Source organism: Xiphophorus couchianus, chromosome 11 (genome assembly GCF_001444195.1).
Source record: "Xiphophorus couchianus chromosome 11, X_couchianus-1.0, whole genome shotgun sequence".
NCBI classification, from domain to species: Eukaryota; Metazoa; Chordata; class Actinopteri; order Cyprinodontiformes; family Poeciliidae; genus Xiphophorus; species Xiphophorus couchianus.
This window is the reverse complement of record NC_040238.1, coordinates 24,432,952-24,458,790: the sequence shown is the minus strand read 5'-3', so window position 1 is coordinate 24,458,790 and position 25,839 is coordinate 24,432,952. Positions and strand designations below refer to the sequence as shown.

The window sequence follows — 25,839 nt, the reverse complement described above, 5'->3', positions numbered from 1 at the left end:
CGACTATATGTTGGTGGTTAAATTTACATTGCCACACTTCACTTTTTAAAAAAAAAAAAAGAATGTTGTCTTCCTCCCTCTTAACAAAATGCTCTACTTTTTTTTTTTGTCTTTTAACATGACAAAATATGAAAATGTTTAATAGGTGTGAATATTTTTGAAGGGTCTACGGTTCTAAAAAAAATCACTTAAACTAAATTGAAATTGAGCTTTTTGACTACAGTGGGATCTGAAAGTATGTTTCGAAAGCAAAATTAGTTAGAAAATTACAAGAGGACCTCTATCGTAAACGTGAGGTTAGATTATCATTGTTTTGATTCTTGAAGCCATGATAGAAGAATCAACTTTCAATGGCTGAGCAGTTTTTTTTTTTCCTCTAATGAGGTAAATTTAAATTTGCAACTGAACCCTGAAGAGTTTCTCATAGAGATGGCTAGAGAGCCTCAAAACGTTCAAGGTTTTTGCACAAAACTGTTCAAATATCCCTAAAAAATAAGAATGAAAAGTAAATTTTGTTTGTCCTTTTGAAGATCAGGGAATCTTTCACTCACTTTGTACACAGAGAGAAACTTTAAATTGCATTGCTTTGCGTTTTGATTAGATGGTGTTGTTTGGAGATGATTTGTATTCCAACTTTTATTTCTGAGAAAACATTTTATAAAGTCAGATAGATGAAGATGCAGTGTGCCGTTTCCCTTCTGTTTTTTACTTTTAAAGAAATGCAGCCAGTCATTACACAATTTATGATCAGTCTTAAACATGTCTGTGGCGCAGCTGAGTCAGCACTTCTTCTTTTGCGTCACTGTCTGTATAATTTAGTATCTACGTCCTCTGTTACCTAAATGGATCCCAGGCTTGTCAGTCTTCTCCATCGGAAGAAGGGCTGCAGAGTTTTAATCATCCCCATTCTTGTCGTCATCCATCAGTGAAGGGGAAAAAAACAAGCTTCTGTGCCTGCTCCATGTGCAATATGTTGATCTCACTAAATGGAGCTACAACTCCTAATTGAATTGATTTAGATTTTTCCATGTCTATAATCAAATTATTCATGCTAGCTAAACGAATCAAGCAAAACCAAAAGCTTTTTGGAGATGGGCTTTAGGTGTTGTTTCTTGCACTATTTTCATACCTGTGATCCCACTTGTACACAATCAAAACTCTTCTTCACCTTGCAAAAAGAGTTTACAGGCAGGCAGGAGGGACGGCTCAGGAGCGCTCACAGTTTCTCATATTCTACCAAAATTATAATAATGTAAGTATTTGCTCATTTGCCTTCACAAACACACAAATCTACAAGTTTATATGTCTTGCCACCCCATGCAAAATTAACGTCAACTCTTATGGAAAGGTTTAGTTTTGTGTACGGCTGAAATGATTAACCAGATTAATTGCAAGGAATCGATTATTGAAATAATGGTTGAATCAATTAATCATTAGCTGGTGTATACAGACTCAAAAAATGCCATTTGCTGAAAGAACAGCTTAATCAGTTAATCCAAAAAATAATCAATCAGCCCTACACTGCATTGATAAGTTGAGCATCAGGGGCTGAGCTTTTTACGTGTTGGATTTTTGTAGTTGCAGATGCATCCTTTGCCAAAAATAATCAAGCATTCATTTAAGGATTACTGTTATTGCATTTTAGGCAATAAAATACTTATTTTCTTACTTTAAAAAGGAATTGAATTGTTTGCCTCTTTTAATGTATTTGTAATATGGAATTTCAAAAGATTTGAATAACAAAATTAATTGATTGTCAGAATAATACACTGCTCAAAAAAATAAAGGGAACACCCAAATAACACATCCTAGATCTGAATGAAAGAAATATTCTCATTGAATACTTTGTTCTGTACAAAGTTCCATTTGCACAACAGCAGGTGAAATTGATTGTCAATCAGTGTTGCTTCCTAAGTGGACAGTTTGATTTCACAGAAGTTTGATGTACTTGGAGTTACATTGTGTTGTTTAAGTGTTCCCTTTATTTTTTTGAGTAGTATAGATTAGTCAATAGATGAAAAGATTTAGTTGCAGTCCTAGTTTTGTTTTGACCATTCCCCCAGAAGCACATCAGTGAGGTCAGACACTGATGTTGGGCCAGAAAGCCTGCTCTGTTTAATCCTAAAGATGCTCTGTTTCGTTGTAGCCTGGTCAGGCAGGTTCTTCCACTGTGAACCTGTTACACGGCTCATCTTGAAGCTAAATAATCCCCTCTGCACCAGAAGTTACACTCGATATAATACAGTTCAACTCTCAACTACCAAGCCAAGACTTGCCGATTGAATTGCAATGCAGGCATGAATGGTCACTCCTGGACTTGGTGCACATTTGTCATCCTATCAGAGAACCACTGAGCTCCAAAGAGCAACCCATCTTTTCCCCTAAATGTTTGAAGGAGCAATCTGTATTTTGATGCAGCTGTTGCCATGGAAATGTTTGAATTGCATAATAATCAGATTTGAGCGACTGCTTTGCAGTTTAGTGAATGCAATAAATGTATTTTAGCAATATAGCTTTCTGACTGCCATTAGTGTATATTTATCAAAAGTATGTAAATATTAACTTTGCTATCCTTCAGACCAGCCTATTCCTGTATAATTTTCTCAGTAATATTTGGAGGAAGGCCAAGTTATCCCACAAAATGGGATTGATTGTTTAGAACATGATGATCTATGAAATATTCATCTGGCCACAGAGGATGGGGGGAGAAAACAGAGGAGTATGATGGGAGAGCTTCATCAGGTTCTGCCATTGTTTCATCTTGAACTTTATGTTGTCAGATCCGATGCATCTGAATCCGCAGTTTTTTTATAAAGGAGCAATTATGACTTTCCATCTCTGTTTGCACCCGTCACATCTTGAGATATAGGATATGTTGAACTGAGTGCGAGACTGAAACGGTATGATAACCGCGAGGAAAAAGATCACAGCTTCATGCTGTCATAATATAAAGTTAAATAAAAATGTGTAAAATGTAATATAATTTAATAGCTTTTATTTAAAACCCAAAAATAAGTTATTTCTACTATTGTTAAAAGGCAACAAATTATCACCGCTCTACGAGCTTTTTTATTTTTTTGCAATTAACAATTATTTTAGTTGCAAATAATTAAAATTATTAGTTTCCCTATCTGTTCATATAAGAAAATTATTCTGCAGATTTTTCATTTAACCATTTATGTCTTTTCATACAGTATTAGATATATATTAAAAGATGGAAATAAAAATAAGTAATGACATTTTATTGCCTAAAATGTAATAATTATACTTTTTAGTGTACGGCTATTGATTATTTGTAGCAAAGGATACATCTGTAGCTAAAGAAGTGCATGGGAAAAGCTCTTTTCTCCATTTTCACCTTTTTTATATTATCCAGTGAATATATGGACAGCAAAAGGTGCCTAATATAAATAATTTCAACCAGATGAAACTAAAACTATGAAACTGAGGACTTCTGTGTAAAACATATTTTTAGACGGAGTTTCTTTTTAATCTTGAATTGAAAATGTATGTGTTTTTTTTATATAGTTTTGGCTTAATTATTGCTCTGAGTGTGTTCAGCAAACGCTATATTTCATAGTCTGTATACTCCATTTAAATGATTATTTGTTTACTAAATTAGTTGACGACTATTTTATCTCTAAAACAAATTGATTACAATCAAAATTGCTTTTGGAATATTCACCAACATTGTTGCTGTTCTTCTTGTATTGACATCACACAGCCCTCCTCACATCACTGCTCCAGGTACCTGGAAATCTATTTAAAGCTTTTTAAAATATTTACAACTTCATTGCCAACTCCTGTATCTCTCATTTAAAATGATCCATCAGTTCACAGTTAACATCAGATATTTGAGGACATGCTGCCACAAAAAAATTCAAAGGTCACCTTTGCTTTGTGCTCTTCTAATCTGCACAACTCTGGGACAAAGCCAGATTAAGTAAATAATCCGGCAAAGGCAGAGTATTTTTTATTTATTTTTTTTCTTTTGCAAAAGCTAAACTGAGGGACTCGGTCTCTAAAAAAGTGCTGGTTGTAGCCATGGTAACCAGACACCTATTAGTGAAATGTGTGCCAGTTCTTCCCGTCTCCTCCAACTATCCTACCTCTGCGACGTCCCGAACTCCCCGATAGTTTTGTTTTTATTTAGTTAAACGTGAGCAGAAGTTTTCCCTCCCCAGTTTCTCATACGCCGTCATCAGATCAGTTCGGATCGTAAGTCAATAAAAACACAGCCGCCTGTCAGACGCCATTAATTCGCCTCGTCGCGGCATCTTGTCTGCCGCCACGCTGACTGCTACTGTGCTGCGTGTTATCATGACATGCAAAGTGGCGGTTATAACTGTAACGCATTGAGGCTTGTGCGCGACACGGCTGTCGTCTGCAGCTTTCCAAGCGCTGCTTAGACAGAGGTTAGGGAGGGCGTTTTGGCTCACAGCAGTGACGAGGCAAAAACACCGCCGGCCGCAGGACAAGCTGTGCTCCATCTTTTTGTGTGAAGTCGGAGCATCCCTGTTTCCCCTTAATCTACTGTAAGCCACTTTATCTGCAGCCCTCTAGGGAGGAATAAACTAAAACAGAGCTGTGTGCTGCATGTGTTTGTTTAGGAGTACAGAGTTTGAACAGCTGTGCTCTCTTTAAAAAGGTATGAGGATGTTCAAAATCTCCAGATTCTTGTAGTTTAGTTTCAGTGTAATAAACACCGCTACAATCATGTATCCTTTTAGTTTGCCAATCCTTTTTTTTCTGCAGTCTTTACTGCCAAATAGGAGTGGACGATGTGGACGTAGTTTTATCACAATATTTTGTGGTACTATTGTGACGATAAGAGATGAGGACTATTTATTACTTCATTTTTAATGTAACTGGATGGCATTGACTGCATGACACAGCAGTAATAGCCGCACAAACACAAAAACTACTCTTGAAAAACATTCCCATATGTAAGATACTTATTTGGGACACCAGTCACACAAAAAAGTGTGATTTGTGCCACCAAACTGCACGCAGTAACTGCATTTATTCAAGTTTATTGACTTTTATTGATAATCTTATTGAACCTGCAGACTATTAAAATAATTTTAAAAAATAACAATCATGACAGCACAGACAGCTTTGTTTTTTAAAAAATCCTTAAAGGTGCAAAGGTCACCAAAATGCACAGTCAGGGTCGCTCCATCTCATAATTCAGCAGCAGGTACTGTAGTGTGGCTCAGCAGAAAGCATACTAGAGCCAAGGGAGCTTGTGGCTTATTAACACTGGAGAGCTGATGATGTGTCGCTCTGATTGCTGGAAGAACCACATGGATGTTCTTCTGAACTGATGAGCATTGATTCCCTTGGGGTGAGATTAAAGCAAACCTTTCTGGTGAAGCAAACATGCGTCTAGATTGCAGGAACAGGTGAGCACTGAGATCTGCCTGTAATGGCCTAAATCTCTGAGGATGCGCCTGACTGATAGCCACTGTCACCAGCCACCTACTTTCAGGGGAAATTGGAAATACTGGTGAGGCGCAGGGGTCTGAGCAGTCTGCAGTAGGCTTACTTAAGTCAAAGGTCATGATCGGAGTTTAGAAAAGGTTAAATAAGAGGTTTTCACACAAATCTTGAACTGTAGTTAAAATGTTTTTTTTTTTTTTTTTCTTTTTTAGCTGTATTCTCAAATAATTTTCTTTGAAAAGAAAAGTTTGCTAGAATTTAGTTGCTTATTTCCAGTCTGGGTTTTGTGAAACTTTGACCTACTGATGCCATATTAAATTTTTCTTAAATTCTTTTCATATTTTTAATTAAATAAGATTTACGAACAGCATTCAGAATATTTTTCTAGGCTCCTTGTTGTGAATGGTCATTAACTATTTATTTTAGGAGCAGAGGGGACATCTTGCTGCACACAGGTGAGAGCAGTAGCTGTACAATAGGATTTTACTTTATCCTTTAAACTGTATCTTCTAAAAACAGTTTCATTCACAAGTCATTTCTGAGTTCATAAACCTACCGTATAACTGCAGTTGTGAGAAGCCAAACAAATTGGAAACATTCAGAACAATAGTAAGCTGAACTCTCTTTAAAAAGGTATGAGGATGTTCAAAATCTCCAGATTCTTGTAGTTTAGTTTCAGTGTAATAAACACCGCTACAATCATGTATCCTTTTAGTTTGCCAATCCTTTTTTTTCTGCAGTCTTTACTGCCAAATAGGAGTGGACGATGTGGACGTAGTTTTATCACAATATTTTGTGGTACTATTGTGACGATAAGAGATGAGGACTATTTATTACTTCATTTTTAATGAAACTGGATGGCATTGACTGCATGACACAGCAGTAATAGCCGCACAAACACAAAAACTACTCTTGAAAAACATTCCCATATGTAAGATACTTATTTGGGACACCAGTCACACAAAAAAGTGTGATTTGTGCCACCAAACTGCACGCAGTAACTGCATTTATTCAAGTTTATTGACTTTTATTGATAATCTTATTGAACCTGCAGACTATTAAAATAATTTTAAAAAATAACAATCATGACAGCACAGACAGCTTTGTTTTTTAAAAAATCCTTAAAGGTGCAAAGGTCACCAAAATGCACAGTCAGGGTCGCTCCATCTCATAATTCAGCAGCAGGTACTGTAGTGTGGCTCAGCAGAAAGCATACTAGAGCCAAGGGAGCTTGTGGCTTATTAACACTGGAGAGCTGATGATGTGTCGCTCTGATTGCTGGAAGAACCACATGGATGTTCTTCTGAACTGATGAGCATTGATTCCCTTGGGGTGAGATTAAAGCAAACCTTTCTGGTGAAGCAAACATGCGTCTAGATTGCAGGAACAGGTGAGCACTGAGATCTGCCTGTAATGGCCTAAATCTCTGAGGATGCGCCTGACTGATAGCCACTGTCACCAGCCACCTACTTTCAGGGGAAATTGGAAATACTGGTGAGGCGCAGGGGTCTGAGCAGTCTGCAGTAGGCTTACTTAAGTCAAAGGTCATGATCGGAGTTTAGAAAAGGTTAAATAAGAGGTTTTCACACAAATCTTGAACTGTAGTTAAAATGTTTTTTTTTTTTTTTTCTTTTTTAGCTGTATTCTCAAATAATTTTCTTTGAAAAGAAAAGTTTGCTAGAATTTAGTTGCTTATTTCCAGTCTGGGTTTTGTGAAACTTTGACCTACTGATGCCATATTAAATTTTTCTTAAATTCTTTTCATATTTTTAATTAAATAAGATTTACGAACAGCATTCAGAATATTTTTCTAGGCTCCTTGTTGTGAATGGTCATTAACTATTTATTTTAGGAGCAGAGGGGACATCTTGCTGCACACAGGTGAGAGCAGTAGCTGTACAATAGGATTTTACTTTATCCTTTAAACTGTATCTTCTAAAAACAGTTTCATTCACAAGTCATTTCTGAGTTCATAAACCTACCGTATAACTGCAGTTGTGAGAAGCCAAACAAATTGGAAACATTCAGAACAATAGTAAGCTGAACTTCTGATTCTGAGTTGTCATGAATAGGAATTGAAATAGTCACATGGTTGTTATTAATCGTAGTAACCTGGCGGGTTACTGCGACCTGGTGGGTGGGTCGGTCAGTCAGTCCTCTCTCACAGCAGACAAAAATGAGACGGTAGCTGATTATCAGATCTTTGCAGAGGTAGATAAGATTGGTTTTACATCTAAGTATCAGCCGATCATTGATCTCCCAGAAGTGAGGAAATCAGGGCCAATTTATCAGAGCATGCTTGGTAAAAATGTTGATAAAAATCCTCTATAAACAGTGACAAGAGACACAGTTGTGAATGGGGAATAAGCTATGTATTCTAATAACATAGGATCCGAACTCTTAGCTTCTCTGATGTTTCTGCTCTCCGGGATTAAAACACTGCAGCATTTAACCAGAACAAAACTCCCAACATCGCCTTCACCTTGAATGCATCTTCCCTAAAAGTGGAAGCCTAGTTTTATAGAGAACATAAGGGCGGTGCTTAGAGTCAATGGAGCCATCGGTAATGTCAGAAAGCACTTAACTTTGCAGTATTTTTCAGGAAGTGTAAACGTCTGTGTGGCACAGCCTTGGCACCCACCTCCATAAGCTGCCATCGGCATGGCCGTTTAGTAAAATATATTGTGTAGATGTGGCAGAAAGATTGCTTTGTTTAGTTACGTTTTTACTGCATGTAGTGACTTATGGCTTTAATCTCTCCCACACCCATAGTAGGTCATCGGTTACAACATAAAAGGAGCAGAGGATGCTCCATCAAGAGTTGACACTCCTGCTTTCTGTTAACTCCCTAAGTCTAGATTAAGTTTCCAGACAAGTCTCTCTAGGGCTTACCTGTCAGAGGACAATGTCTTTCTATAAAGTGTTTTCACTAAAAGCCAGGATTTACCCATTTGTGTGATGTTAAACAGCTGCTTTCAAATAATTATCAAAATAAGAGAAAAACGTTTAATATATGTTGTTTTTTCCCTCCTTTTATTTTCTTGGTGTTTTTAACCAGCCCAGCAATTTCACCTACAGGAAAAAGACTACATGCAGTAGAAAAGTCAAGTCAGCACATTTCAGCAGCAAAGCGTTGTGCCGTAAAAGTAACTAATTATGATACACAATGTAATAAACATTACATCTTGTCATCAAAATCATCTGAAAGCTGCTTCTCCAAGAACACTGGACATCACCCCCAATGAACACTCCCCACGAAGAAGCCAAACTGGCCAGAGTTGATTGGAATCAATCAATCAAATTTTATTTGTATAGCACATTTCAGCAGCAAGGCATTTCAAAGTGCTTTACATCATAACAAACACAAAAACACAATGCAACATAGAATCAACAATCAAACCATGACATTAAGTAAAGTTCCATCAATAAATTTCTAATTGATTACATTTCAAATACAATCCTAAACAGGTGGGTTTTTAGTCGAGATTTAAAGAAAGTCAGTGTTTCAGCTGTTTTACAGTTTTCTGGAAGTTTGTTCCAAATTTGTGGTGCATAGATGCTGAAAGCTGCTTCTCCTCGTTTGGTTCTGGTTCTGAGGATGCAGAGCAGACCAGAACTGGAAGACCTGAGAGATCTGGAAGGTTGATACAACAACAGCAGATCTTTAATGTATTGTGGTGCTAAGCCGTTCAGTAATTTATAAACTAACAACAGTATTTTAAAGTCTGTTCTTTGAGCTACAGGGAGCCAGTGTAGTGACTTTAAAACTGGTGTTATGTGATCTATCTTCCTGGTTTTTATAAGATGATGGGTGCTGAGAAAACCTTTTAAAAGGTTGTGAAACACTTGAGTCTGGCATGCTGGTTCACCTTCCAGTAGGATAACAAGTCTAAACATACAGCAGGGGGTAGAGTAGGACGGTTTAAATCAAAGCATAGATATGTGTTAGGGTGGCCCACTCAAAGTTTAGACCTAACTTTCACTGGGAATCTGAGCTAGGACTTGAAAATAGTTTTTTACGGACACACACTAACTAATCTGAGTTTAAGCTGTTTTCCAAAAAGAATGGGGATAGATGAATCTTTACATTATGCAAAGCTGGCAGAGATGGACTCCGAGTACATTTACACGGGCGTTAAATACTAATGTCCCACACACTTATGTTTCATTTAAAACAAAAAATAAATAAATAAAATCCTGATTAATTCTCATTCCATTTCACACTCAGGGTGTCCCCTAGTGTATTATAAGCCTGGCGGGCCACCAGGCTTTACTTGTGCACCCTATGTCTATATATTTAAATCTTTTTGAAATGTTTGCAATTTTAAGACTTTATAGTTGGTGTTCAGGTATTAATCTTCCAATCTTTCAGTAACACATGATTATCAAGTGATATTTTAAAATTTCCTGTTAACTTTAAACATTTTTTAACTCAAAAACATGATGGACAGACGTCCCCTGCTTCAGCACACCAGATTTCAATTGATTGCCGCAGAACAGGCTTTTGTTGAACTGCAATCCTCTGAATCAAGTCGTGTTAAAGCATGAAACCATCTAAATCATGCAAGGCAGTGAGCCCTGAGGACCAGGGCTGGGGAAATACTGCTCTACTTTGTGTTTGTGTCACATAAAATCTCTATTTAACAAGTTTGCTGCAACATGACAAAATGTAAAAAGAATCAAGGGTATGAATACCTCGTTTGCATACCGTAAATGTGAAGTGTTACGTCATGCAGGTTTAAAAAAATCCTCTAGCTATCCGGTTATAACTTACATTGTGCATACGTTTGGCTTATTGTGTGGTTTAATTAGATGCTTGGAGCTTTCGGTGATTGTCATTATCAACAAGGCTGTTGTTTCGCAAGGTTTGACATCATCAAGGTCTTTCCTCTTTTATTTGGTGTCATTGTGTTGTCATGGGATGTCGTATCTTTGAAAATAAAAGCACAAAGCAAGGACTCTCGTTCTGGTGGCATGAAGGAATTGCAAAGATGTGGTCCCGCCTGCTTTGGCACAGCAGTTGAAGTGGGTAAACATGTTCACTTTATGCTCAAATGAATCCAATTATAGTGTAGAGATGAACTTCCTGTAAGTCTTATGTAACTCTTGTCAGTGAATTAAACGAAAATAAAGGCCCAATGCAGGTGCTTCAGTGCAATCACTTTTTTCTCTCCAAGGATTTAAAGTATGACCTGATAAGTGTTCATTCAGCCTGAGTAGGGCACTAGTACCCTTGGCTGCAAAGGACGGCGCTGACTGGTTTCTTTTGTTCTTCCCCTTTTCTCCCGTCTGCCTCCACTTGAAGAATTGCAGGCTAATTTTAGTAACCCATCCATTACGTTGGGCATGAACCTCATAAGCCTGGATCGCTTTTTGGATTCATCAGCTGCCAGGAGTGTTTTGGTCTTGCTTTTTTAGATGATTATGTTCATAAAGTGACTATTTCTTTTTACAGTCATATACACTCTACAACTAATTGCAGTAAAAATATTTTTTTTAAAAACATCAACACTCAGCATTTTTATTTATAATTCAGAAAAAAACCCATATATTTAAACTGAGCTCTAAACAATAAAAGGAAGAAACCTTGCCTAAAAAGATTACATTTGTGTCAGTAGGTAATTTCTCATCAGTCACATGTGGGGTACCACAAGGCTCTATCCTGGGTCCCCTCCTATTTAATAGCTACATGCTCTCGTTAGCTCAGGTTATAACAATGAAGAAGATTAGTTACCATAACGATGTGGTTATTCATCACTGAACAGCTTGGCACCAAAACACATTAAAAATTTGTTGTTGTATCATTCTTTCAGACCACTCGGGTCTTCTGGTTCTGCTCTACTGTGCATCCCCAGAACCAGAACCAAACATGGAGAAGCAGCATTCAGCTGATTAAAAAATCTGGAAAACCCACCTGTTTAGATTTGCTTTGAACCATAATAAATTAAACATTGATCAACATCTTTGATGATCTTTGGTGACTTTGATGACCTTATGATGTTTTCTTGATGTAAAGTACTTTGCCTTTTTGCTGAAATGTGCAATACAAATGAACTTAATGAAAGTTTATTTTATATTTTAAGTCAGATTTTAATCTGCTGTGCATTAGCTTGGAGCGTTTTCCACCACAGGCTAATGACTCTGGGAAGTGCCTCTTTCAGTGGTTAGTCTTAATATTTGAACCTGCAGTCATTGTGGTGGTGTTTTTGTTTTCACTATCATTTATTCACTGCGAATACTAGTATTTCATCCATTGTTGTGCATTTACCAGGGTGAAGAGGGGCCTCCCAGTCTGGAGTACATCAAGGCCAAGGACTTGTTCCCCCAGAAGGACCTGGTGAAGGAGGATGAAAGCCTTCAGGTGAGCTTATTACTTTCCATAAAGCACATTGGCTAGAAAAGCTGTGTTGTCTGCCAACATGGTGCTTCAGAAGAGCAAAGGGCCTCCTATTAAAAGATTACTACTCAAGACATTATGCCTATTAGTCTGTTTTATGCTTAATACAAGAAAAAGTTAACGAGGCAACCTCGTTAATGAAAAATAATTGCATTTCAATGCAGCTGATTTACTCCAATCAGGCATCATGTATACATTCCATGTTTGTTCTATTAATCTGAGATGTGACTTTCATGTTTTTTGTGTAAACATTTTTACGAATGTAAGAAATACTGCTTTGAACGCAACTTTTTAAACTAATGAACTCCTTAAAATCTTTTCCTAGTAGCATGTTTACCCTACAACTCTATAAGAGCAGCAGCATACAGTACCAATGTCAAGTGAAATGCTGCCTCCTCCTACTGTAAGCTATGATGGTGGCGTTACATCTGTTCGGCTGCTGTATCGGACAGCCGTTTTCTAAAATAATCTGATCAGTTTATTTTTGGCTGGGTGGTGAATGTCTACGCATCACACGCAGGATTATGAAAGAGCTGCCAGCTGTCACTCAGATAGGTAAAAATTGATCAGTCTTATTTTTTCTCTCTCTCCAAGAACTTCAGTTTCACAGCTTTCACATTCTCAGGTATTAAACTTTTTTTTCTTTTTTAAACAGAGATATTTGAACTCAGATTTGCTCTGAATAGGACTTAATGCTTTTAATACAGATGCACTGCTCAGACCTTTGTGGCTGATTTCTGACCTCCATTTTTTGTGACCCTTTGACCTATTTATACTGAGTTTAGCTGACCCCAGTTTCTCTAAACGTATTATTTTATAATAAAGCATAGTAAGAGGATTTAAAATGATTGGACTTGGACGTTTTCAGCATCAATGTGTCTTTATTACCACAATCTGAAAACTTTTGAATGCAGAGATTATTTGGTTTCTGATCATCCAGTTGCCAATAAGGAACAGCTCTGCTGATTAGCAACTGATTCAGTTCACCAGATAATTTCTCTGAACATTTTTAGCTTTGAGTCATCTGTTGTTTTTAGGGTTTAATAATATTCCTAACTATTCTGACTGAATAGTGGGTCTTAATAAATTTCTTGTACGTCATTTTTGGTCACTTTTGAGTTCATTTAAAGTTCAGCTTTTAATCTTGTCCAATTCCCTGTTTCATATTGCTGAAGGCCAACATTAAACTGTCACTGACACATTAAAACCACTTAAAAAATTTTTTTTAAAATGACCTACTGTGCTTTCATTCTGTATACACAAACGCTTTTAATGATAAATATTTGTCACAGAATACTATAAATGCAAAGTGTCGCTGTTCAGGGTAAGTCAAACCATAAACGACTAAGGTTGAGTACACTGAAGATTTCAGCAAAGATTTGTGTGATTTATTTGCAATTTTGGAAGTAGAAGCTAGATGGAGTGATGGAGAAGAGTGAACTGGTTCTACTGGAGAACTGCAACCGTATTTTGTGAGCCGTATTGTTCAGGAAACACCAACTCCGACATTTCTGAGGAAGAAGAGTTTGAAGGTGAAGGGTTGGAGCTGGATATCTGTCGCCTTCAAATTACTGAAGAGTAATAACCAGATCTATAACTATAATAGTAATTCATCTTTAATTCTGGTTTAATTCAAATAATCCAGTTACTTTAAAGTAATTGGTTATTTCCAATTGATGACCAGTAACAATAAACAGCTGAAATTTGTCACCTTTGATGTCCGTTTGTGGGGCTTCCATCATCCTTCTGCTCTCCTAATACAGCATCTGCAGAGGTTTAAAAAAAACAAGAACAGAAAAAAACAAACAAACAAAAAACATGGTAGCTGCAAAACATTTGGGTCAGACGAGAGAGAAGAATCGGTTAGACTGTTGGTGAAGATGAAGCTGAAAAACCACGATGGGTAATTTACTGTCTTCTCCCTGTGGAGTAGAGTTTGTGCTTTTAGGCTGTTTGGTTAATGGAGCCGAGCTTCACGTTCATAGAGACCATGACAAAAGAGAGCTGGACCCACCCAGCCCTGGGTTACTCTCTGCTGCTTTTCTTAGTGGTTTTCAATTGAGTGACATTTCCACTTGATTTCCAGTGGATTGAGGGGAGATATCAGCTTGTTTAGAGTTTTTATTTCTAAAATGGTCAGCATTGAAAAGCCTTCCAGTGAAAGAGAGTGAGATCGGTATCAGTCTGAGGAGGTAAAAGCTTTATAATTATTCTCATTGATCTGTGTTCACACATGCAGTCGCATGTTTTATCTAATCTTTCGTGTGTCTTCTTTCTGTCACGTGTCCTTCTATTGATTATTAGCAACATATTGATGGATATGGTAGAAAACCATGCAAAGTAATCACAACAAATCCCCAGACAGCAGACACACCCATGCAAAACTAAACTTAGGTAAAATAAGTAACATTTGCGCAAAGTAGAAGAGAAGATACAAGTAAAGATCATTTTAATTTTTGGCTAAAATCACTTTAGTCAAAACTGATTTTGGTCATTATTTTTAATAAGGTGATATAATCCACAAATATGTATTAAAATAAGAAAATAATTTATTTAAAAAAAGGGAGATGTGCTTTTGTCTCTCCTGATTTTCCTCACTCGTTTCCATCATACATCAGTTTTCTCCGTCAGACAAAATGACAGACCTCCCCTGCCCTACTTAATACTTTTTTGCTTTCCCTCTTCTGAGTCTGCACATTTCGGCATGCGCTCACTCGCATCAGCGTGTGCATGCCCTGATATGCAGGCTGCCCGAACCGGAAGTCACGACTCACAAGTCGGCGTATTATTCATGGTTGTTTCTTTCTTCTCACCCTCTTCCTCTCCGTGGCTCTCCTGTTTTTTTCTCTTTTTTTTCATGTTTCTGCTGCTTGAAAGGCTTCGTAGAGGAAACGTGACACAGTATCTTATGCTGCGCTCGCCAGCTGCCAGTGACTCATTCGCCCGCTTTTGGAGCGCAGCTCGTTTAATGCGGCTCCCAGTCTGTACAGCATGTTAACTATGGCAATCTGGGCAGGACGTGTTGGGTGTCTCCCAAACAATCGGATTCAGCGGCTGCAGAATCGCATTTCAGTCGCATGCGTTAATATTTAATGCCAACTGTCAGCAGTCATGTTGCTGTAACAATGCTTGTGTGCTGTGTTTTTCATTTTATCAATACTGTAGATCGATAAAATGATCTGCAGTATCATTTTACTGTAGATCCCAACACTTTGAAAATGTGAGTCTGTAGATTCTCTTTATTTTATATCAGCAGGTTTTGAGTATTAGAGGGTTTCTAAACAGTCTGGAAAAGTATAAAACAAATTTTTTTTTTAACCCCTCCAGGGTTTTTTTTTTGTGGGTTCTAGTGTCCCTTATAAGACAGTAGGCTCACAGGAAACGGGGAAGGAGAGGGGGGAAGACATGCGGCAAATATCGTCGGGTCCGGGAGTCGAACCCGCGACGGCCGCGCCAAGGACTCAAGGCCTCCAAATATGGGTCGCCCTAACCCCTACGTCACCACGGCACGCCCGTATAAAACTAATTTAAAATTTATTAAATTCTACAATTTATTCTGGTCTTAGAACACTTGGCATATAGCAGCATGTTGGAGAACCTCTGATTAGTTATTGTTGAAGACTTTAGTTGTGTTTTTGCTTGAGGCGAGTTTGCACAATTATTCCCTCTGGAATTTTACTCTCAACGATTTTTTTAAATTTTTACTTTCAGACAGCTGTTGTGACGTGTAACCATGGCAACAAGGTATTGTTTTTTTTTTTTACAACTAGGAGCAGATGATTAGCATTCCAAAAGCTCAAATAGTACCTGAACTTTGACCCCAAATCCCAGAGGAATTGAAAAGGAGGCTTCATGGATGCAGAGCAGAAACAGAGAGTGCAGAGAGAAGGAGGAAGTTCAAACTATTTCTTCTGCCAATCATAACGGGCAGAAATTATGTTCTCATCTCAAATGTCTCGATAGAAAACGATAGGGACGCATCAAAAGCAAATGAGGTGGATTAGCAGAGTTTGCTAATCCACATGATGATGTCATCCAGGACATGTTCCTGTGAAATATTTTCTCTGCATGTTGGCATCTCATGACAGTCATGATGTCATACAGCAACAGTCTTCAGTCAGAGGCCTCTTCACGGCCGTTACGAAACTGACTGCTACTGGAGAGCCTTTCCAGCCCACTGCATCAAAATCCACAAAGACTCTTTGAAGATGCTTTGATAATATGAATTACTTAATTTCCCTTTGGGCTAAATAATGTGTTTTTGCTGGATCCATCTAGTTTTGCAGGTTTTACATTCGAAGCTTACTCTCTCTAGAAATATCTGTCGTAAATTCACAGTGGAATTTTGTTTTTATCCATTTCAGATTTGCTACAGAAGTGTTGGGAACTTTGAAAATGTGAGTGTGGAAGAATTTGTAAAAAATTTGTAGAAAACCTGGCACCGGCTCTGCTTGTGTGCAGGCCCATTTTCATCTTCAATCGCTTCAAAGCTAGTCCTGTACAGGTATTATTTCTAAAAAAAAAAAAAAAAGCATTTGAAATGCTAATGAATTTTTAATCTTTAATATTTCCCCATTCTGCGTTGCAGTGGAGTGGGGAGGGGGAAGTTGCTGCTGCCTATATTTGGCTCTGATGTTCTACTGCAGAGCACTATGTGCTCCATTTCCCAGGTTAAGCTGGACTCTGTTTCTCTGTCTGGTCTGACTGATGGGTGCAGGATCTGCTGAAGACCTGAAGCAAGTGCAGAGCAGACGTCAGGGGTTTCTTTAACACACATTAACAAACTAAATAAAACACCATCCAATATGCCTAACATTTTATTTTAGATTCTTTGGTAACTTTTTTTCTTTTTGGCTCTCGTATCCATTGCGAGCAGTTTTTTTTTTTTCTTTTTATGATTTTGCTTGACATACTTAAATGCACTGTTTGTAATTTTTCTTAATTCCTGTAAAGTGTCTGAGTGTTTCAGAAAAGCACTGTACAAGGAAAATCTATTATAATTAATAGTAGTAGTTATATTAATGCAGTACATTTACTCTTTCTCTCGTTTCAAGTCTGCCAGACTTCTCTCATAATCCCCCCATCTGCTTCACTGCATGCAGTCTTTTTATTGTGTTCTGGTCACTCCAGCTCTGTGTGACTCAGCAATACATGCTAATGCAGAATGAGGTAATGTTGTCTCTAAGCAACGCCATTGTCCTCGCCAGCGGAGACTAAACAAGATCTAAGTTGCCATTCATGGTTCCCTATGACGGCAAAGTTGTTAAAAGGAGACTGAACCCAAGTGATACCAGCCTTCATGAGCTTTTCAGTGATTTCTAATCTTCCAGTAACATTCAGCGCTGAACTAACAATTGTTTGAAAGGGGAGGTGAGAAGCTGACCTGTGTGAAGGTAATTGAAAGCTTCAGATTATCCCATTACTTCGAAGTTGGCAGATGTAACTGTGTGTCACATTCACCGGCTGGGCTTTTAGAGATAATTCCCTGCCTAAAAGTAAGAAGGCAAAAAAAAAAAAAAGTTCTATTGACCTCTTCTAGAAACCAATTACCTTAATGTAGTGTCGTACTGCAGCCCAAACCAGGCCTTGGCTGAGACTGTAATAAAATGAGTAGAAGTAAGAATGTTAATGGAAGGCCTGGGATCCAGTCCGGCAGCCTCGCCTCTTGTTTGTCTGCTCATTCAGGCTCAGCAACAGGCCCTTAACGCTCACAAAGGTTCCTCTGTAAGACTATAGGCTTGTCTAATGGGACACCTTAGTCAGCTTTATTGTCTTTGGTTTGATTAGTGGAGGTTTTGCTTTACAGAAACTCCAAGCCATGCAGAGGTATTCAGTAAAATGAGAGTAGTAGGAAGGCTACATGTTTTCCAAAATGTTATGTGGAAAAAATGTCATGCCACAGAAAGTTTAATTCTGGTTTCCAAACCAGTGAATGTTCTTCCACCTGGTTGCTGGTCTACCTCAATATGACTCAAATAAACACATATTTCATTTCAAGCTCCTGCTACTGGTAATAATTTGATGTTAATGTGTTAAAAGATGAGGTATTTCCTTATTTATAAAACCTTTACTAAAATGTAACTTCACAAGATGCTCAACATTCTTCATTTTAGTTTCTTATTTTTTGTGTTGAAGATCTCATAAAATCACGAGATTTAAAAAAATAAAGACAGCCTGACCCTAATATTTTATCAAAGCTTCGACCCGAATTCAAAGTCCAAATAAACAGAAGCTGTAAAACATGCTTGTCAAACAAGAACAACTGGGCGCGCTGACATCACTCTGGTCTGTGGAAACCCATGAAGTGCATTGGTGGGGGGGAAATCCAGATTTTTCAAAAGTTAAATCTTCAAAACTTTGATATGTTATAACAAAGAGTGTTTGGTGAACTCTATTTGGGATGGTGATAATTCTGCTACAACTGAAACATGTTCAGCGATAACACTTTTAACCCGCTCCAACATCCCTTTGTGTTCACTCAGGTCCCATTCCCAGTTCTTCAGGGGGAAGGAGTGGAATATCTCGGCCGTGCCGACGAAGCCATCATCGCCATTTCCAACTACAGACTCCACATCAAGTTCAAAGACTCTGTCATCAACGTGAGTGCCCGTCTCGGCAGAGGAGCTTGCGGATTTGTTTGCTTCTGTACTAACAACCCGAGCGTCTGCAATGCCACGCCACTGCGGAGGCCAATAGCAGCAGGGAGGAGGGTTCAGTGTTCAGTTTGGACGTACACAGGCTGCTCCCTTTCACCCCAATGTTTTATAAACGCACAACCGAGCTAACGAGGTAAATAAAGCGGAGGAGTTTACACAGAGGACTTGCTGTAAACCAGGGTTTCGGCATAGTTTATTGTAGCAACATTGTACCACAGGAGTTGCAGGCTCTCCTTTGATCCACCGGCGAAGAGGGTGTAACGTGACATCCAAGTGTTAAAGCCCGGCCCCTGGTGGCGCTGCTGTCCTGTTGACGTCAAGCCCTTGCTCAAACACAAATGAGCATATTGTTTGTCCTCCCTGGCAGTCAAATTTCTCCTCCTTCCCAAACCGTAGTCAAGTTTTCCACAAGAGTTCGGTTTTCTGGAAACGGTGGAGAGTAGAGTATAGAGGCCTGACCACCTGGGCTCTTTCTCCTTCAGAAAGAGAACAAGTCACCATCTAACCATGCCCATACAACTGATTACCCAACCACTCAGACTCCTGCCTTGACCCCCAACTGTACAGATGAACTCTGTCTGAAAGCCAGCAAGCCACAACCTCTCACCCAGATGTCCTTTCACAACTTCACCCCATTCTTCCAAACCGTTTCTGCCCTTTGCTCCCCTCTTTGTTTGTCTTTCTTCCTCACCATGATCCATGTTTGATTTGGATATGTGCCGTTAGTAGCACATCCACTCGGTTAGCTTTCATCTTGCACTCTTTTGGAGTTTTTTTTTCTTTCCTTTTTAACTCTTCATTTGTGTTGTCTTCTAAGCTTTTTGGGGTTTAATTTTTTTATTTATTTTTTCCCATTTCCTCCTGTCTTGTGTGTCTCCTCTCCCTCCCTTTCTCTCTCTCTCTGTGTGTGCTCCATGGTGGCTCTGTGTTTTAGACCTACCCTGCTGTGGACAATGAGATCTCTGTGAGTACAATATGATAAAACACATCCCTCTGTCACAGATTAGACAGCTCTGTCATTCAGCCCTTCACTCTGTGTGGTTATGAAGCACTAAAGACAAAGTGTCTCTTACATTCAGCTGAGCAGTGGCGATCAAGCTTTAATTTCCTGCCAGATTGTCATTCAGGAATAATCTTGAGACTTAAGTTTATTACATCTACATCTCGTTGCTTATACTTGTGACAGTGCAATGACAATAAAGTTGAATTCTATTCTAATTCTATTCTATTCTATTTTTCTTATAACTGCAAGTATTCTAGCTATAAATTATGCTCAGTTTTAAGTATTTTCCCAGCTGTGACATTTTATTCCTGTTGATTTTTTTTAAAAGAAATGTTGACACTTCACAGTCAGACATGAAAAAAAAAGCTGTTGGTATTTTTAAGCCTTTCAAAAATAAGCAATGAATCAATTAATTACATGATAAATTAAAACGAGCTCCATCATTTCCATTCTGGTTATTAATATTTTTTGAAGGGCAATTTTATTTACAGAGACTTCATAGTCAATTTTATTTATGGTTTTGAGTATAAGTGACTTTTATTTACGTTTTATTTACTGTTTTGGGTTGTTTTTTGACAAGTAAAAAATCTTCCACTTAATGCAGATGTTGGATGTTCCTTACCAAATTAAAGTGTATTGGTCTGTTTTTATTATTATTATTATTATTTTTATCATTTATCACAATAATTACTGGGACAATTTATTATCTAGTAAAATTTGTTATCGTGGCAGGTCTAGGTGTTGGAGAAATTTGTGATGATTTTCTCTAACACATCTCTGTTCTCTGCTTTGTGGGCCAACAGGCTGATATCATGTGCTCTCTGTCGCCCCCTGCAGGTGCCGCTCAGGCTGGTAGAAGGTGTGGAAAGCAGAGATATGTTCCAGCTGCACATCATCTGCAAAGACTCCAAAGTTGTCAGGTAGGAAAGAGACGATGGTAGCTTCATATTAATGTTAGACGGCCACAGTAGGGCCTCTAAGTGTTAGCGACGGAAGTTTAAACATAGTGCAAAAGTTAATCCGTTTACTCTGTTGTTCGTCTTTTAGATTAAATGCAACAATCTCTCGTTTTAGCTCCATGTGAAGAAACCCGACTGACTTCTTCCATTAGTTTTTCTCTGTTTAATCCTTCCCTCTGCTGCTGAAAGGATGCGTGACGGAGCGCTTGAGTTTAATCCAATTCATTACGTTTCTGTTAAATCGATGCTTCCCCTTCGGTTGTTATTTGACCTGAGACTAAAGATAGACGGCTAAATCTGGCTAACTGGTGAGGGTGAAAAAAGGCTGTTTGCTGAAAGAACATGATATTTTGAGCAGTAATTAAGCCAAAACTGTACAAATGTTGCATTTAAGATTCAGTTTTTAAAAATTTTGTAAATGTGTTGTATCCCAAACTTAAGTGGCGTACTTTTAGTTTCACCCAGTACAAATGTTATGGATAAAACAATCTATTAATCACTTTTGTTATCCAATTATTAATTATTATTATTATTATTAAAAACAGTCAACACTGTATTGATAAGTCGAGCAGAAAGGGCTGAGCTTTTCACAGATTGATGTTAGAAGTGTTTCGCATCCTTTGCTACGAATGATCAAGCGTAAACTAAAGTAACGCTACGTTGTTGCATTTTAGGCAGTAAAATGTTTTTCTTTAAAAATTAAATTTTTAATGTTTTTTTAATATTGTGTAAAAAAAATAACTTAAATGAAAAATCTGAGTAATTGCTAACTAAATTAATTAACTAAGATTAACCAAGTTAATCTTGCAGTCGTTTCTTTACACTTTTCTCCTAGTTCCTAAAGCTCAATGTTATACAAGGATATTGAAAACAAAGATGTTCTCTCTCAACTATACCGTGGATTCTCCACAGATGCCACTTTGCGACATTCAAGCAGTGCCAGGAGTGGGCGAAGCGCCTGAACCGGGTCATAGCCCACCCGTCCCGCCTGGAGGACCTGTTCGCCCTGGCCTATCACGCCTGGTGCCTCGGGGCCAGCGCAGACGACGAAGACCAGCACGTTCACCTCTGCCGCCCAGGTTTGCTCCACCAACCTAACGACATCGAGTTTAAAGAAAATGTTGCCATTTTGAGACTGTTCAGTGTTTACCTGTACCGCGTGCGTGTGTGTGTGTAGGGGACCATGTGCGTCACAGGATGGAAATGGAGGTCAGGCGGATGGGCTTTGACACGCAGAACGTCTGGAGAGTTTCTGACATCAACTGCAACTACAAGTACGTCTGTGTGGTTGTGAGCGGCCATGATGCTGCTGCAGCAATAAATGTGGTGTAGATGAAATATAGAGAGGTGGATGCAGTAAAAACAGTCCAAGAAAACCTTCCTGCTTCCTGAATAGGTCAATCAGTTTATCCACTGAACTGAATGAATTTCATCATTTATTCGCAAACACATACTCTTGCAGCACGTACTATACTTGAGGGAAAAGGGGGGAGAAAGTATTTAAAAAATCTTGTATGAAACTGTTCTCTCTTCAATAATTACAAATAAAATTTATATATACATATACATTAAATTAACAATGTAAAACGCAAACAATATATAATTTTTCTCATTACTGACTCAGAAATGTACAAGACTTAATAACAACAAATGAACAATATGTCAGGAGAGTTGATAGTTCTAAGCCATTTTTACTTTATTTAGAAGTCCATGACTTAGTTTTTGGTTTACATATTTTATATGAGATTTCCAGTTAAATTTATGATCCACGACGCCCCCTAGAAATTTAACTTGATGTACTCGTCCCGCTAAGTTATAATCCATGGATATTATGATAGAATCGTCCATTTTTCTGTTACCAAAAATCATAAATTTAGTTTTGTTCCAGTTAAATCATTCCCAGAACAAAATATTTTTTTATTTAAAGAAGAATGACGCCTTAATTTCTTCATATGAGGCTGATAATTATCGTGCCCCTCTAGTTCCGAGTGTAACCAAACTCAGATTTTATTTTAAGTTTCCACGTTTTCTCCAAATCTTTTCGGTGGTTTGGAAATTAAAGCTTAGAAATAATCCTGTATGAAGAAAGGTCAGTCTGCTCACAGAGCCCGTTGGAGCGCATCCTGCTGAGGGAGACAGACACACAGGACAACGAGCTAATTAAACAAGCTGCAGCCTGCTGAGTCCCGTGACTCAGCACACTATTTCACTTTCATCCCTACTAATATCCACAGAGCCTGTCTGTCCCTCAGCAGGTGGTGAGGAACTGGAGAAAGTATCACGAGAGAGGAGAGACAACCGGAGACAGATGGCGTTAGGCTGAGAGTCATTAATGCCGCGTTAGAAACTGCGAAGCCCTGACCCGCTGTTTCCCCTGCAGGTTGTGCTCCAGCTACCCGCAGAAGCTCCTGGTTCCCATCTGGATCACCGACAAAGAGCTGGAGAGCGTGGCTTCCTTCAGGTCCTGGAAGAGGATCCCCGTGGTGGTCTACAGGTAAGCCGACCGGCGCAGCCTCGGACGTCTCCGGCTTGCACGTCAAAACGCGGGTTTGACCCTGCCGCTTCATGTTCAAGGCACCAGAAAAACGGGGCGGTGATTGCTCGCTGCAGCCAACCTGAGATCAGCTGGTGGGGCTGGAGGAACACGGACGATGAGTACCTGGTGACGTCCATCGCTAAGGCCTGTCACATGGATACGGGAGCCAAGGGGACGGCAACGGTCCGGCAGAGAGGGGAGGCTCCCGACTCATGTGACAGTGATTTTGGTAAATCTGCTGTGTGTGGATCTGTAGATGTCATCATGTTGCAGCATGGTTTGAAACTGGTGGGACTTGAATACAGTTTTGTGCCATTGTATAACTTAAAGTATTGGATTTCAATCATTACTTTTCTCCAAAGTACATTAGAGTTAAATTATTCATCGAGTAACTCAATGAAAACAGATCCTTCATTTGTAATTCTTCTCTTTGTTTTACACAGCTCTTTAAATGTTTCTAAATTGCATTATCCTCCAAAAAAAGATGCATTTTATTCAAAAGTAAGCATGAAGTGGCAGAAAAGATAGATAAAATCTGAAAAGCGTGACATGCATATTGTATTGTGGTCCATTTAATATAATGCCTCTAAATTCGGTTCTGCTTATTACATTAATATTTAGACCTTGGATCAATACTTTGATAAGTTACCTTTTGCTGCAATGATGGATAAAAAAAGTTTGAATGGTGTGTCCAGTCATGTGTAGTTTTAGTAAGCTCCACTTTAACCTGCCTGTGTAGCTCTCTCTCCAATTAAATATAACATGAAGCAGCATTTGTAGTTCTGTTTTTGCGTGCTTCAATTTAAAACCAGAACTTGCAGCTGTTATCAATGACTGCTGTGTTCATACATTCAGTTTCTATGAAAATTAGAAACATTTCATCGGCTGAATCTGCAAAGGAAACAATTCTTTGAATCTTTCAGGCTTAAGTTGGTGGCATCAGTGTGTCAGTCTGCAGAGTTTAAGCACCTCTGCAGCACATCACCAGCTTTACTCAGCGCTCACTTGGAGTACCACAATAATTACTTCTCTCCAGCACAAGAAGCTTTTGGAGGTATGCCTCTTGTGATTGGCATCAGGAGGAATTATTGATTTATTTATATATTTTTTCTCTTTATGACATCCACAGCATCTCTCTGTTTCCCTGCTTCTCGTCTTCCCCTTCGTCCTGCTACCAGGCTTCACTCAGCTCTGTCGTCCTTCCTGTTTTCCCTCAGACTCGTCGCTGACGGGCGGCTCTGGCTGCGATGACAACACGGTTCCCCAGAAGCTGCTGATTCTGGACGCCCGCTCCTACACCGCCGCTGTGGCCAACCGAGCCAAAGGTGGCGGCTGCGAATGCGAAGGTTGGTCTGATCACATATTAAGCAGGTTTTCCTTCTTGTGAAATCTGTCTGCACATCATGTTTGAAACTCTGCCTATGATAATACTTCAATGTACGGTAGAGTTCAACCTGGGACGCCTTGAACATTTTCTTAAACAATGACCATATTTGCATTCAAAGCTTAGAAAGTTAAGAAAATTAATTGTGATTAATAACAGCACTAGAGTGTGATTAATCTGACTTAAATGTTTTTTCTCATCAATTGACAGCACTACTATATATAAATGTTGTCTATATCTTGCAGTAAAGCTTAGAGATTTTGACGTATATATGTGTTGTTATTTTTAGAGTACTACCCCAACTGTGAAGTAATGTTTATGGGAATGGCCAACATCCATGCCATCCGCAACAGCTTCCAGGCTCTGCGGGCTGTCTGCAGTCAGATCCCAGATCCGGGAAAGTAAGTCGATCTGTTTGACCTTTCTCCATCTGAGCAGCTCAGCCCTCGTTTGCGTCTCCCTCTCCTCTGTTTTCATGCCAACGGTAAAGCAACACCTCTCCGACATGAGAGCGATGCCACACAGCAGTTCCTGTTCCTGCCGGGCTAACCCGCCGTCCGTCTGTACACATCAATCCGTACTTGTTTAAATTTTTATTTGTTTATGTGTTTGGTTTCCTGATAACCCAGCTGCTGAGACATCATATTGTAAAGCTTGTTTGTTTTTTTTCTTCATGAGGTTTTTAGCTCAGAGTCTCTCTATTATGGCGATCTAAAAATTCACTATAAGTGAACGCAGAGTAACTTAATCTGACGTATCCGTATAAATACTCCAGAGGCCTTTACTACGTGGTTAGTGAGGTTTTTATTGTCACAGAGCAGGCTGATGTCTGGCATCACCATGGAAACCTACCATAAAACCAAAGGTTATGTAGACCCTAAAAAAATCAGAGTAAATATGCCACCTTGTTTTTTTTTTTATTATTTTGTAAAAGACCTTGTGTGTCTAAAGTGTTTCTTTCAGTGCCTCAGAATAAATATTCATACACCCTGTAAACTTTTTCAGATTTTGTTGCACTAACGCTTGTGGCTGCAGTGCATTTTTACAAAAAACGCATTTGACCAAACTGAGCTAATGCAAAGAAAAATGGCTAACATGTATCGCTGGGTGTGGAAAGTTGGAGATGCGCTAGAAAACGTTCAGTTTTAATAGTGAAAGTGAAACAGAGCTCTACAAAGTATCATCTCAGGGGCGTTCCACATCAAACAAAAGACAAAATACAAATTCTAAACCTACTTTTATTGGGGGCTATTACATAAAATATGATTTAAAAAAAAAAAAACACTTCCTGGTGGTTTTGATAGATTTGAGGAAAAAAATCTGCTTTTTATGACATATTAGAAATTAAATGTTTATGTTCTTCCTCCGGTTCCACTCATTAAATGGTTTCCTGCTTTGACTTGCTGCTGTATTACTTGAACTTTGCTCTGAATACTTTTTTTTTTTATCAATCTTAAGGAAC

The 25,839-nt window shown here is 38.6% G+C and overlaps 1 protein-coding gene and 1 long non-coding RNA gene across 5 annotated transcripts in view; one reads left to right on the top strand and one right to left on the bottom strand.

Moving 5' to 3' along the window:
• Window positions 1–25,839, top strand: part of mtmr4 (myotubularin related protein 4) — a 47,769-nt gene that overhangs the window by 14,068 nt on the left and 7,862 nt on the right. For 3 of the 4 annotated variants that reach the window (XM_028030975.1, XM_028030977.1, XM_028030976.1), the window contains 10 exons: window positions 11,714–11,803; window positions 18,322–18,438; window positions 19,430–19,459; window positions 20,336–20,418; window positions 21,370–21,536; window positions 21,635–21,731; window positions 22,838–22,951; window positions 23,032–23,222; window positions 24,211–24,339; window positions 24,667–24,778. In XM_028030975.1, the coding sequence (XP_027886776.1) occupies window positions 11,714–11,803; window positions 18,322–18,438; window positions 19,430–19,459; window positions 20,336–20,418; window positions 21,370–21,536; window positions 21,635–21,731; window positions 22,838–22,951; window positions 23,032–23,222; window positions 24,211–24,339; window positions 24,667–24,778 (1,130 nt within the window). The remainder of the gene's footprint in view (window positions 1–11,713; window positions 11,804–18,321; window positions 18,439–19,429; window positions 19,460–20,335; window positions 20,419–21,369; window positions 21,537–21,634; window positions 21,732–22,837; window positions 22,952–23,031; window positions 23,223–24,210; window positions 24,340–24,666; window positions 24,779–25,839) is intronic. The other variant, XM_028030978.1, reaches the window with a different exon arrangement.
• LOC114152872 (uncharacterized) lies at window positions 12,706–14,979 on the bottom strand. The gene is made up of 2 exons (XR_003597234.1): window positions 14,653–14,979; window positions 12,706–13,605 (listed from the first exon to the last, which is right to left on the bottom strand). It is a non-coding gene; the product is annotated as an uncharacterized LOC114152872 (long non-coding RNA).